This window comes from Armigeres subalbatus, chromosome 3, assembly GCF_024139115.2.
Source record: "Armigeres subalbatus isolate Guangzhou_Male chromosome 3, GZ_Asu_2, whole genome shotgun sequence".
Lineage (NCBI taxonomy): Eukaryota > Metazoa > Arthropoda > Insecta > Diptera > Culicidae > Armigeres > Armigeres subalbatus.
Window position 1 is genome coordinate 245,892,885 of NC_085141.1, and position 13,973 is coordinate 245,906,857.

Genomic DNA, 13,973 nt, shown 5'->3' on the forward strand with positions numbered 1-13,973 from the left:
TGATGCGTCAAGGGAAGACGATGAAGAGGAACTGGATCCACTGGGTGTAACATTGTGCGGCCAAGAGGGGCCTGTTCTGTTCGTAACGCCGGAAGTGGGTAAGGAATGGTGGAGATGTATTGTATGTATTGTAATGCTTCTCCTGCCGGCAACTCTAAAACAGCAGGTTTGAGGATAAGCTCTTACTTTGGTGATCCCGGTGGGGGTCAGGGGAGATCTGAGAGTCGTCTCGGGAATCAGCGTTGGCCAAGGTCTGAGGGGTGGGTTAGACAGTAGTGATGGAGTTTTCGCGGGCACGGGTAGACCCGTCCAGTTTTTCGACGGTTATCAGCGTTTATCAGGAGGCTTTCCTTCATCATAGCTTCAAGTTTTCGTATTTTCTCATCTTTCTCAGTGTGGGCGGCAAGAAGTGTAGCATCCTCTGCGTAGAGTTTCTCTTGGTGATTTGAACTGTATTAACGACATCGGCATAAGACGGTTCTCCTTTCTTTTCCAGTTGTAGGATGCGTTGAGTCCCAAGGTAGGTACAACTCTGGTCGACCTTTATCCGTTGGACGTCATTCTCCTGTCTGTATGCTGGGCAGGCTCTACTATTGCGATGATGCTGACCACTTCTACACTTGGAAACAGAAGGGCGACAGCTTCCACATGTGGCACCGAGTTTTGGTGTGACCACACTCCCTGCAGATAAAGTACTGCATGGGAGACGGATAATACGGTAGAGTCAGGCACCTCAAAAAACCGAAGTAAATATGCTCGGATCCATATATGTCGGGAGAGTCCGACCGGCATAACTCCCATCTATCCTCCTGTGTTGTTTTTGGGGACGAGAGGGGGGGTCACCTCGCGGAGGAGGCTCCTGGACCTAGCTGACATCCCTTACCCAAATATGAGCCCAAGGATAGTAACCTTTTCAACCAGAAAGCCTCTTGTCGTTTGAACCGCGAAGATCCGTCAAAAAACGAAAGTCTTGTAACTTGAAGACTGTGTGAACTACAGCCCTAGAACTGACGCTAGGGGATAGCTTCGGATTATAAGTACCACTTTTATGGGGAAGGAAAATGTTTTTAGGGGGAGAGGTAAGGGTTTTGGGGGAAAACTGTGGAGAAGGGTAGATACGATCCAAGAAAAAAAAAAATGGAGGGAGGATCCGGATCAGAGAAACAATTAGTATGAAGCTCACAGCAGTTAGAGCAGAACGAAGCATGAGCGTGATTGCTGCAACGCCGCCTGAGGGCGGACGAGGCATGATACAAACCAGTCTGAGGTGATGCAGAGGTGGCGGCAGTATTACGAAGAGCACCTACATGGCGATGTGGCAGACAACGATGGCGGTATGATAACAAACCTGGGAGTGTAGGAGCACGCGCGCAGGACATACGTTCTCCAGCTTCGGATCTTTAGGAAACTCAGAAAGAGATTGACCGGTTTAAAAAACAAACAAGCCTTTGGGGTTGACCAGCTACCAGGAGGGCTATAGAAATACGGTGGTGGGATAGTGGCTAGCGCGCTGCACTGTGTATTTACCAAAATTTGGGAGTGTGAGGTTCTACTGCAGGATTGAATAGAAGGTATCGTGTGACCCATCTACAAAAATGGTGACATGCTGAATGGTAGCAACTACGCGTGATCACATTGCTGAACGCCGCCTTCAAGATGAGTACCTCAGATTGATTGTATGTCGTTGACTAGCACCAATTGCAAGAGAGTTCGGGATTCACCGGAGCACGGTTTTCACGAAGTCCGTTCAGCTATTTGGTTTCGCCGATGATATTGATATTATGTCACGTAACTTTGAGTAAGTGGAGGAAGCCTACTTCAGACTGAAGAGGAAAGCTAAGCGGATCGGACTAGTCGTCACCACATCGAAGACGAAGTACATGCTGGGAAGACACTCAAGAGAGGACAACGTAAGCCACCTACCATGAGTTTGTATCGGTGGTGACGAAATTGAGGTGGTTAAAGAATTCGTGTACTTGAGCTCACGATACCACGATATCAGCAGAAAAATTCGAAGACGCATAGTGGCTGAAAAAAGTACATATGTACATTGGATTCCGCAAGACCGATTTCATACAAAACGCCCATTATACAGGTTGTCCTCCACGGATACAAGACCTTTTTTGATAGAAAAGTGTTACGTACCATTTATAGCGCGGTGCAGATGAAAAACGGGTGCACTCGTACGTAGACTAAAATACTTGTGATAAACTTTTCCTTTGAGGTCCTTCGTAGTTTAGTTGGTTAAAAGCACCAGTCTAGCGTACTGAGGGTCGTGGGTTCAAGTCCCATCAAAGGAAAGTGGTTACCTCCAATACATTTTTCATATCAAAATCTTCCAAATAATGTAATATTCACATTTGAGTTTCAGAACACTGTAAATTAATTTGGGTGAGCACTGCCGATGATCGCACATTTGTAACACTCGTATTTTTGTTCATTTTGTAAAAAGCCTGTGAACCGATCAGAAAGCTAAATTTACTGCATCTAATCCCACAACAGAAAAATAGGCTTTACTATCTTGCTTATCGGTGGTAAGCTGGAAATGATTGAGTTTGTGGGGAGGATTGACAAACGATTTACAAAATCAACTAAAATGCAAATGTTACACATGTCGATCATGGGCAGTCCAATACCCGGGAAAAATGCAATTAACTTTGATTGGTGCCTTAGTAATCGAAACATTTTATAATATGTTGATGCCCATTTTAAGCAAACAATCATCTGACTCTTAAAAATACTAATAAATAAAAGAAAAAAAAAACCTGAGAAATACAATTGATGTACAAGCAGGAATGGATTTTTTTTTCGGTATGCAGTCTTTAAAAGTAAGGTGAATGATTTCTATTTAATCATCACCGACGTTTCGGTGTTGGATTTACACCTTCTTCAGGGCTTGATTACCAAGGTGTAAAGAGCCCCGCACGTAGGATACGTTTGCATTGCGTTTGACACATTTCCCATGGGAAAACTGTCAAACGCAACGCAAACGTATCCTATGTGCGCGGCTCTTAAATCCAACACCGAAACGTCGGCGATGATTAAATTGAAATCATTCAGCTTACTTTCAAAGACTGCATGTTGAAAAAAATCCATTCATGCTTGAAAATAAATAAATCGATTACAATCATGACCAATTGACGTACAATATCTCGTAAAATGGCTTACTGATTCCTAGTTTAGCAAAAAAGTTGCAGCTCGACAAAATCTAGCAAAGTTTCACCGATTCGTTGGCAAGTTATTCTTATAAAATGCTATTATGATGTGCTGTATTGTTTTCATACTACATATTCAGTATATGACTGAGTTGTCTACAACTCGTATGAACATTTCCGTGATAGATTTAACAATAGATATGATTTGTGTGATTGGTTGAAATAGTTCCTGTAAAAAGATTTTAGTTTCATGAATCAGCGAGAATTTTTATTTGCATAAAACTGGGGGAAACGAATTTTCTCAGGGTCAGGGCATAAGCGAGGTAAGATTGCCGCAGAAACTAACAACACATAAATTTAATTTCTGGAGTGCCTAACAAACATGCTCAGCAATGAATGTAGTCTAGTGGCTAACTCATCAACTTGTTAACATTGTATTGCCGCCTCTTTTTTCCCATGGAAATTTTACTCAGTTTTTGTTAAAAGTGGGAATACAAAAATTTCTTTGGAGAAAATGAGACATTGAATGAGACTGCGATACAATTTCACTCAGTTGCTGTGTAGATGAAAGTTTGCGTGTAGGGTGCATGGTGAATCGTACTTTTTTCCGTTCTGATAATGGTTAATATAAGATCTGGTATAATTTCTGGTGAAATAATATTCACCACTATTGCCACCATTTGTCTAACGATCGCCGGGATAATCGAATCTACATTTAGGCGCAGAACATGAACGAGAGATCACTGGATCGTTCACAACTATTCTAATTCACCACGAAAGGAAACTATCTCAACCATTATAAAACGTGTGCCATGATTGAATAATGATTTTTCCCTTTGAGGGGTGTTTCTATGAGTGGTGAGCTTCCTCCTCAAAAATGATCAGGACCAAATCTCTGGTGGGTAGGGGCCATGGGTATAAAATGTATCAACAACAACAATAACAAGGTGAGGAAGTATAAACGAATAATCTTTTTTTTTCTTTCTTAAATAGGACACTACAAAATAAAATCGTTCTAAAATGTGTGTTGGTGTACGTGTTCGTGGAAGTTGTTTGGGGTTACATTCTAGTGGGAGTATAGTAAGTTGACGTTCAATGTGCTTGGCATAATTATGTTCGTTTTCTTATAGTGTTCGGGTAATTGGCCACATTGATTAAAGTTTATAGGTTTCTTTCGAAGAAATAGTCACTAAATATATAATTCTGGAACCACTTTGAGTGGAAGTACGCAAACATTTTAAAGGAAGCCGTCATGATTGATATGTTTTTCGTAATTAGGATGCTGTGGGGATCTCTGGAACTATCAACTTTACGATTTAGTGTCACATGAAATCATGTAAAACAGTTAATTTGACAGTCCAAAGATTGTCTAAATGAACGCACAACCTAAATGCTCTGAGTGACATTATATTGTTTTGCAACTTTTGCTGTCTTCCTGTACCTACTTAGTTTAGAATGTCAATCTACGATCTACTTCAACTTGTTAAGCTTGTCTGTTTTTAAAATCTACTTGCTATTTACAATGGGTGAGCCCTGGACGAACCAATTCGGAGAACTTTAGCTCCTCGCGAAAAAGTTCCTCCAGCGAGGGCTGTCCTATTTCCGACATCCCCCCTCGTTTGCCAGGAGGGCCTCTTTCGCTTCCCTCTTACTGCGTTTTTTCTCCTCTTTGGCTAGCATCTTGGCCAGCTTTTCTTCCTCTTTGGCCAGTCGTTTCTCTTCCTGTTGGGAGTATTGGTTGGTGTTCAAAAAATTTCTGTCAGTTTGTGATAGATTTTCCCATTTACCTTCCGAGCTTCTTTCTCTGCTTTGAGTTTCGACTTTTCCTCTTTCTTCTTCTTTTCGATCGTCTCGTTTTTCTTATTGTCATACTTTTCGTCTTGTTTGGTGTTACTACTGGTAGTGTTATTGTTAGTGTTGTTATTGCTACTTTTACTACTGCTGGCATTGGAATGACTACTGCTGGCGGATGCTGCCGAAACCACTCGTGCTTTAGGCGTTGAACTGACGGCCGTGATCAATGAGGTTGTGACTGGTTTTCCTGTTGCCATGTTGGTTTTGTTTATTGGAGATTTGGATGCCGCTGGTGCGATTTTCCCGTTCAGTCCTAGCTTGGTCGGGCCGGGTTTGGAGGGCTTCTCGATGCTCAGAAGGGGTATCGATTCCACCACCGGGTCGGATGGCTTTCCGGGTTGGGTGTAATATCTGCAATAACAAATGTAATATGCAATATAATTTGCCAATTTGTTACACAGTAATTGAACACATGACATAGTACTGCTATCAGAGGGGAGACGAGAAGAAAAAAAAATCAGGGAAGAGAATGGTCAGCTTATAACAAATAAAGCCCCTGGGGTTGACCAACTACTAGGAGAGCAATTTGAACACCACGGTGGCGAGGCACTGGCTAGCACTGGCGGAGTTAAGCTGGGGCAGGATGGGGCACGTGACCCACCAAACCGGATCTTCTTCTTCTCATTGGCATTACATCCCCACTGGGAAATTGCCGCCTTGCAGATTAGGGTTCATTCAGCACTTCCACGGTTATTAACTGGAAGGTTTCTAAGCCAAGTTACCATTTTATTGTTACCATGATACTTTTATGGCCAGGGAAGTCTTTTTTCGGCAATTTTTATAATCCCTGGCGGAGTTAAGCTGGGGCACGATGGGGGGCAGTAAAATAAAAATTCCACAAAGAATTAGAAATATTCCACAAAACAAAAATAAATTGGCCCTTTTTACTGATTATGGATCGACTGTATGTTTTAATTTAATTAATTGAACGGCTACTTAGTCTTGCACTTCCCGCATAATTAAAAACGATCTGCAGGACTGTAGATACAATTAACTCGAATCAAGCTATATTGTTACAGTTTGGATTACCGTCGACTTGCAGTCCGACTTTTAATTAATCTTGAAATAGCACTATACAACATGTTTGATCTACGCTACCATATGAGATGAACATACGGCTTATTGTTTGCTTATAATGTTTTGCATTCCACGTCTGATTGATTTATGAGAAACAATTATAAAAAACTAATATCGACTAATAAGAGTAATAGTAACGACATGGAATACGGTTATGAGATATACATGTATCATCTCAACAGCTCATAGTGTTTCATCATGATATCACACACACGCATCAATCAAATTATCCCATGCTAAATATATGATAAGTGTTGTGGTTGAGGAAAGAGTGTGCGTATTTATCATTTGCATTTTTTCTCAAGCATCCAGCCATGTTTGATTCGCAGTGACAAACACTGGTTTCGTTGGACCAGATTGTTTTACTTGATTTGTTTGTGCTCAGTTTTTATTTAATGAAGTTTCCATGCATGCGTAAAACTTGAAGGTAAGTGATTGAATATCATAATAAATATAAATCAATACCATTAATACAAATATATGCTCTATTCACAGATTAACCATCTATGGAAATAAGATATGCATGCTCGGTGTGCCGTCTTTGCAATAATGTTGGCCATGGCTGATTTAATAGTAAGTTATGATTTAATACACTCTCCGCAATGATTATAATATGATGTATTTTTTCACGCTTCATTATTCTTACAGGCGACATTAATTCTTCTGGAAATTTGTTTGGCTTGCGGCGGTCCCGGCGGTCCGGCAGGCTAAATAGCTGCACGCTAAAAAAATTCTACCAAGTACTTATGCTAACAAATGTTAATTACTTTTTCAATATCCATTAGTTTTTAAATATAAAAGTAATATTTATGTTCTCTAAATAAAATATGAAACGAAATTAAACGCCAAATTTCTTTTTATTTGATTAAATTTATCCAAATAATACTCTTATTAATAAACAGTAAGATATACGGTACAACAGATTTAAATCGCATATGGTTCAACTGTTTTCATATTATACCCCGTATTCCGCCTCGTATAATTTTATCTGAAACCGTGGATTGTAATCAGACCATATCACAAGGTGTTCGCCGAAAAAAATGTACTGGAAAATTTCCATTTCTATATGTTAATTATACTTAACCGCCTATTACCCGAATAGTTGAAAAGCCAAAAACAATATATCATACTGTTAACATTGTCTATGATGAGGTTAGTTTATCGTTTGTATCTGACGTAACCCAAATAGTAAGAATAATGTTTTTTAACGTTATTAACAGTTTGAGGAATGGTCTATTAATGGTTCATGATTATGCGGGTTATTACAACGAGTTTTTTATTTACCCGACGTTTCGACACGGGGATTGTGTCTTTTTCAAGGGAAAAATATTGTTGTTGTTTGTCGTCGTATGTTTAGTCTAACTTGCACCGTCTGTTTGTCTGTTTGTACGGACAATTAGACAAACAGACGGTGCAAGTTAGACTAAACATACGACGACAAACAACAAAAATATTTTCCCCTTGAAAAAGACACAATCCCCGTGTCGAAACGTCGGGTAAATAAAAAACTCGTTGTAATAAGTGCAAGACTGAGTAGCCGTCCAATAAATTAAATTGGCCCTTTTAAAATCAAAAATTGTAAATATAAAAGAAGAATTTTCCGTAAATAAATCAAAACGTTCCATAGAAAAAAATACAAAATATTCATGAATAAATCAATAGCAAGCAATATGCAATTACAAAATTTTCCACAATTTTTTTTGCACTAGAAATTAAAAGCTTCCCACAAAAAAACATCAATAAATAATAAGAAAAATTCCACAAAAATAGAAAAAGGCAATGCATTTGATTTAATTTTCCATGAACAATAAACGGTATTTTTTTTTTGGAAATTCCTCACACTATTCCATTTGAGGGCAGCAGGGACTATGTCCAAGGGCTTGACGATCCCTCCTCAGGCCATCTGCGAGTTGTGGCGTCTGCCTAGGATGTGGTGGGGTTTGACAGCCCTGTTAAACCTTATAAAAAGCTGCATGTATTCGCAAACAGGCTCCGCCAAAGCGCACAAGCCCAAGTCCTTGTGTTAGGTGGGATGCTAAACAGCCCTGACACGACGGCCCTCCGACGAGACAGGAGGTTTGCGCAGGCCCAATAAGCCATCTTTAAAAACAACAATTACGAACGACATAGAAGATAAAACGTCTCGATGCAATCGGCAACGACCTAGGCGACGAATACAGGATCACGATTGGAAGCTTGGAACATGCGCCAACGCGTGATTGGGTTGCAGCCAAACAACGCAAGGATGTTCAAGCTGAGAATAGTAGGCCGATTCTTCAACTATAGCATCATCAATGTGCACAGCCCACACGAAGGGAGACCCGACAACGAGAAAGAAGCATTCTATGCACAGCTGTAGCAGACATACGATGGATGCCCACTGCGGGACGTCAAAATCGTCATCGGTGACATGAACGCTCAAGTAGTCTGCATACCGTATCGAACGACAACTGTCAACTATGCGTAAATTTTGCAGCCTCCCGCGGAATGGTAGTCCGAAGCACTTTCTTTCCCCGCAAGAATATCCACAAGGCCACATGGAAATCACCTAATCAAGTAACGGAAAACCAAATCGACCACGTTCTAATCGACGGTAAATTCTTCTCCGGCATCACGAACGTCCGCACTTACCGCAGTGTGAATATTGAATCCGACCACTGCCTCGTTGCAGTATGTCTGCGCTCAAAACTCTCGACGGTGTACAACACGCGTCGGAGTCGTCCGCCGCGGCTAAACATTGGGCGGCTACAAGACGGTAGACTAGCCCAAGACTACGCGCAGCAGCTGGAAGTGTCACTCCAAACAGAAGAGCAGCGTCTCTTGAAGATGGCTGGAGAGATATTCAATCCGCCATTGGAAGCACCGCAACCGCTGCACTAGGCACGGTGGCTCCGGATCAGAGAAACGACTGGTAGGACGGCGAATGTGAGCAGTTAGTTAAGGAGCAGGAAGATCGAGACCGTGAAGAGACGGTGCAACTGTACCGCGCTAATAACGCACGAAAGTTCTAAGAGAAGTAAGGGCCATGTGCCACAGCCTGATATGTGTAAGGGCATAAACGGGAACCTTCTTACGAACGAACGTGAGGTGATCCAAAGGTGGCGAAGAGCACCTGAATGACGATATGGCAGACAACGGTGGTGGTATGGTAATGAACCTAGGAGCACGCGCGCAGGACATGCGACTTCCGGCTCCGAATCTCCAGGAAATCCAGATGGAGACCGGACAACAAAGCCCCTGAAGTAGACCAACTACCATGAGAGCTGTTTAATCACGGTGGTGAGGCGCTGGCTAGAGCGGTGCACTGGGTGATTACCAAGGTTTGAGAGGATGAGGTTCTGCCGCAGGAGTGGATGGAAGGTGTCGTGTGTCTCATCTACAAAAAGGGCGATAAGGTGGATTGTACCGCGCAATCACATTGCTGAACCCACATTGCGACCTACAAGGTACTCCCAAAATTGTATGCCGATAACTAACACCAATGGCAAGAGAGTTCGTGGGGCAGTACCAGGCGGGATTTATGGGTGAACGCTCTACCACAGATCTTTTTTTATATTTCTTTATTAAAGAGGCTTGCAGCCCAAGGCTGGCTCATCTCTTAATACCACAGATCTGGTGTTTGCCATACGTCAGGTATTGAAGAAATGCCGCGAATACAACGTCACACACATCATCTATTTATCGACTTCAAAGCCGCATATGATACAATTGATCGAAACCAGCTATGGCAGCTAATGCACGAAAACGGATTTCCAGATAAACTGATACGGTTGGTCAAGACGACGATGGATCGGGTGATGTGCGTAGTTCGAGTTTCAGGGGCATTCTCGAGTCCCTTCGAAACGTGCAGAGGGTTACGGCAAGGTGATGGTCTTTCGTGTCTGCTATTCAACATCGCTCTGGAGGGAGTAATACGAAGGGCAGGGATTGACACGAGTGGTACGATTTTCTCGAAATCCGTCCTGTTATTTGGTTTCGCCGACGACATTGATATCAAAGCACGTAAATTTTAGAGGATGGAGGAAGCCTACATCAGACTGAAAAGCGAAGCTAAACGGATTGGAATAGTCATCAACACGTCGAAAACGAAGAACATGATAGGAAGAGGCTCAAAAGAGGACAACGAAGCCACGCATCCCGAGTTTGTATTGGTGGTTACGAAATTAAAGTGCTGTGTACCATCTATGGTGAGATGCAGATGGCGGACGGTACGTGGAGGAGGCGAATGAACCACGAATTGCATGAGCTGCTGGCAGAACCATCCATCGTTCACACCGCGAAAATCGGAAGACTGTGGTGGGCCGGGCACGTAGCCAGAATGTCGGACAGTAATCCGGTGAAAATGGTTCTCGACAACGATCCGACGGGAACAGAAAGCCGAGGTGCACAACGGGCAAGGTGGATCGATCAAGTGGAGGACGATTTGCGGAAACTCCGCAAACCGTGGTGGTGCAGCCATGGACCAAGGTGATTGGAGAAGACTTTTATGTGGAGCACAAGCCACTCCGGCCTCAGTCTGGTAATAAATAAAAAAATGTTGATATTTTCATGAGTCGATGGTCCGTTTAATATCGAGTCATTGAGGTTTGACTGTATTAAAATCTATTTTTTGTCGCCTTTCCGGTGGTTAGTGTGGTGCTCCAAAGCTGAATACCTGGGAAGTATCCAACCTTCTGTCTTCTCTCAGCGCTTTTTGAAAAGGAGATTTACCGCCGGCTACTCGAAAATGCTGAATAAAACAATATCTTGCCCGAGGAATAGTATGGTTTTCGCCGTATAATCGGTCAATAGGTCTGAGTCAAAAACATTATCCAGTTTAGATCGAAGTTGCTTCGTGAGCGGGCGTATTTTTCCACTACAACTTTACAAGTTGAGCCAATCAAGACATTTGGATATTTTCGGTGAAAAAAAAGTTGTTTTTTGGACTTTGACGGATAAAAATTGAGTCAGTGCGGTAAGGACCTTTTACGAATCGAATTGAAGCAATCTCGGGATCCGGAGATACAGCGTTTTCGTTTTCGGTCATTTAAGCCGGTTCTTCCCCTCGCAGAGAGGTGGAACCGTGGTCAGATTCTCCCCGCGTGGTGGAGAGGTTCCCAAGACACTCCAGTTGTGCGTCGGGCATTCCGAAGAAGATTTGGTAGTCCCGGTAGTGACTTTTCAAGGTGAAAAAAGGGGTACAAAACCGGATGTTTTGACTTTTTTCACTCTCCAGTATAATCGCACCGAACGACTTTGCCAAATCTAAGTCGGCTGCTAAAGTGCACTCTCTTTAGGGAAGGTACACGCCTGACCTTCGGTGAACCTGTGCTTATTTTTCCCATAGAAGAGGCCCAGTGACGTTATTTTTTCAAACCAAACACGACCAAGTACGACTGCTAATAATGGACAAATTAAGTGAACGAACATTCTTTCCTCAACTCGGTCAAGTACGTGGTACCAAACGTTAATATCTGTCGCCCTTCTCGATGATTACCTCCTAAGCCAGTTGCAGTACCAAGGTGTGCGCGACATCTACCGGATCACGAAAATGCTTCCCGATGGCAACCCATGCAGCACAAGTTGAACAAATCTGGTTGCAGTAACCATATTGTGACTGAATCCGATCATATATAAGTTACTGTGATCGATGTGCAATATGTGTGCTGCTCGGGAACATGGTCAACACCCTGACTATTGACGATTTCCGGCAGTGTCATCCCGGAGTTTGTTAATTTTGAATGGTCAAGATGTCTCACAAGGCACTATTATCCGGATGCGATGATATGTTACAAGTGCTGGAACTTCGGACACACCAGTAAGCGATGCTCAAGCAACGAACAAATCTGCGGCAATTGCGCCAAGTGCCACCCCGTTGACGCCACCATGGCAACGGACGAGGCAAGCAACACTACAATGCTCCGAGTCACAGTTTTGTATCTTCTGCAAGACTAACAAGCACCCACAATCGAGCAGAAAGTGTCCGGAATATCTCAAAGAGGTAGAAATCCAGAGGATCCGTGTTGACCAGAGACCGTAGCGACCTACATGCAAGCACGCAACGGTTTTAGGCCCGCTCTGGTGCACGACAAGCAAATACTTCCGCCAAGATCACCAGCGCTGGTAAAGATCAAGAAATCGACATGCTGAAAAAGATCATCGCCAAGCTGCAGGAGGAAAAACAACAAGCTAACCAACCACGACAACCCGGAGTAAGTAGCCGGCTCGAGTCAACACACAAAAAAACGAGCAATGGGTAATGTTTTCAACATAACCGCGAGTAGACGTAGGACTTGCATAAATGTAACGTATTTACATTTAACTTCTTACTTTTGCATCTATGGAGTTTGATTATAGGTATTGATATTGGAAATGCCAACTTCCATGCTGTGTAGAATTATTAGCAACTTGTTTATTTAAAACCTCTGGACATAAAACTAATAATTAAATACATAATTAGAATTGCTTTGTTTCTAACTATTAAGCCCTTATTTACTCAAGCAAATGTAGGTCATTTATATATTTTTTTTTCTATTAATGATAGTATTTGAAGTTCAAAAATTCTATTTATAAAATTTTCAGACCTGGGCAAAATGTGCTATTTTAGGGAAACTGTCCCGTTTTCCAAACAAAGAAATACAGCACCAATTTCGTTGCTTCTTTTTGCTGACATGCGTGCTTACTGCTGAAAAAAATCACAACAATAAGAAACAAGTCAAGGAGCAGTAACCCTACTAAAATAGAGGAGGTACTGCTAATACGTCAACGAAAAATTATTTAATGCTTTGATCCAAACTCTACGTGAAGTTTAATAAGTCTACGTCAAGTTTATCAATACAATTTCTCAGAAAATGCAAAACAAAGAATAAGATAAAGTTTATTTAAATTGTATTGGAAATTATTTTTTGTGGACTTTTTTAAAACATTTACAAGTAATAGAGCGAAATTTTCTAATCTAAAATGGATATTAACACTATTGCTGATTGTGCATCTTTAATTGCTAATGCCTTCTGCAAACAAATGAAAGTAATTATTTTAATCAAATTTTTATTTTCATCAGTGTAGTTGATTTTGTTTGCTGGGGAATCAGAACTGTTATAGTATAACCATGTTTTAATGTACGTGTCGTTTAGTACCAAGCACAACTTAACAAATGGTCAGTCATATGACATGACTCGTACCCATCCCGGGATCATGTGGATTATGAAACCAATCACCTGGATGAGCAGACCAAATCTCTCTAATTTTATTCTTCTTCATCCACCACCGCTGCCCTCGCTGCCTCAGCCATCATCGGCCTCTAGCCGTGAACTCCGAGCGATACGATGGGCGAATACATCCATCGCAACCGACCCCACTGCATCCGATCAACATCAAGCACAGAATGACAAAAAAAATGCGCCCACTTCTTTCATGCATATTCGCAGACCCACCGGCAGTTCTACCGCTGGTGACTGCATGATGTCGCTGTGTAGGTAAACACAACGAACGAACGAAACGAAAAAAAATGCGCGAGCAAAAAGCACGTCAGTACGCGTTGCTGTCACAAATTGTAATGACTCGCACACGGCAGACACTGCTTCTTTTATACACAAAGAAAATCTTCCGATAGACCCGAAGGCTCGTGACACACCGCATTCTGATGTCCGTGTTAGGAACGCACGGGATTGGTTACATATGAAATTTTTACTGGATTTGACAAGAATTGAAATTTTCAATAGATTATCGTTAATAATCTTAAGTTCCAATGAAATACGCAAATTGCTGGAGAGTGTCCGAGTCGATTGATATATAAATCTTAAAAATCCATCGAAAGATAAAGGCGCTAGTAACGTTCAAAATCTTCCCTTCCAGCGTAACGCTCTCGATTTCCAAAAATCTAAATGACACCCAGTATAGTAAAGAAAG

The 13,973-nt window shown here is 42.0% G+C and overlaps 1 protein-coding gene and 1 long non-coding RNA gene across 3 annotated transcripts in view; one reads left to right on the plus strand and one right to left on the minus strand.

The window, feature by feature from the left end:
* Window positions 1-3,941: 3,941 nt before the first annotated feature.
* Window positions 3,942-13,973, minus strand: part of LOC134223077 (ensconsin) — a 348,052-nt gene continuing 338,020 nt past the window's right edge. For both annotated transcript variants that reach the window (XM_062702211.1, XM_062702210.1), the window contains exons 6-7: window positions 4,943-5,360; window positions 3,942-4,877 (exon numbers count right to left, since the gene is read on the minus strand). In XM_062702211.1, the coding sequence (XP_062558195.1) occupies window positions 4,752-4,877; window positions 4,943-5,360 (544 nt within the window). In that variant the 3' untranslated portion in view covers window positions 3,942-4,751. The remainder of the gene's footprint in view (window positions 4,878-4,942; window positions 5,361-13,973) is intronic.
* LOC134219384 (uncharacterized) lies at window positions 6,348-6,867 on the plus strand. Its single transcript, XR_009981552.1, has 3 exons — window positions 6,348-6,513; window positions 6,582-6,659; window positions 6,735-6,867. It is a non-coding gene; the product is annotated as an uncharacterized LOC134219384 (long non-coding RNA).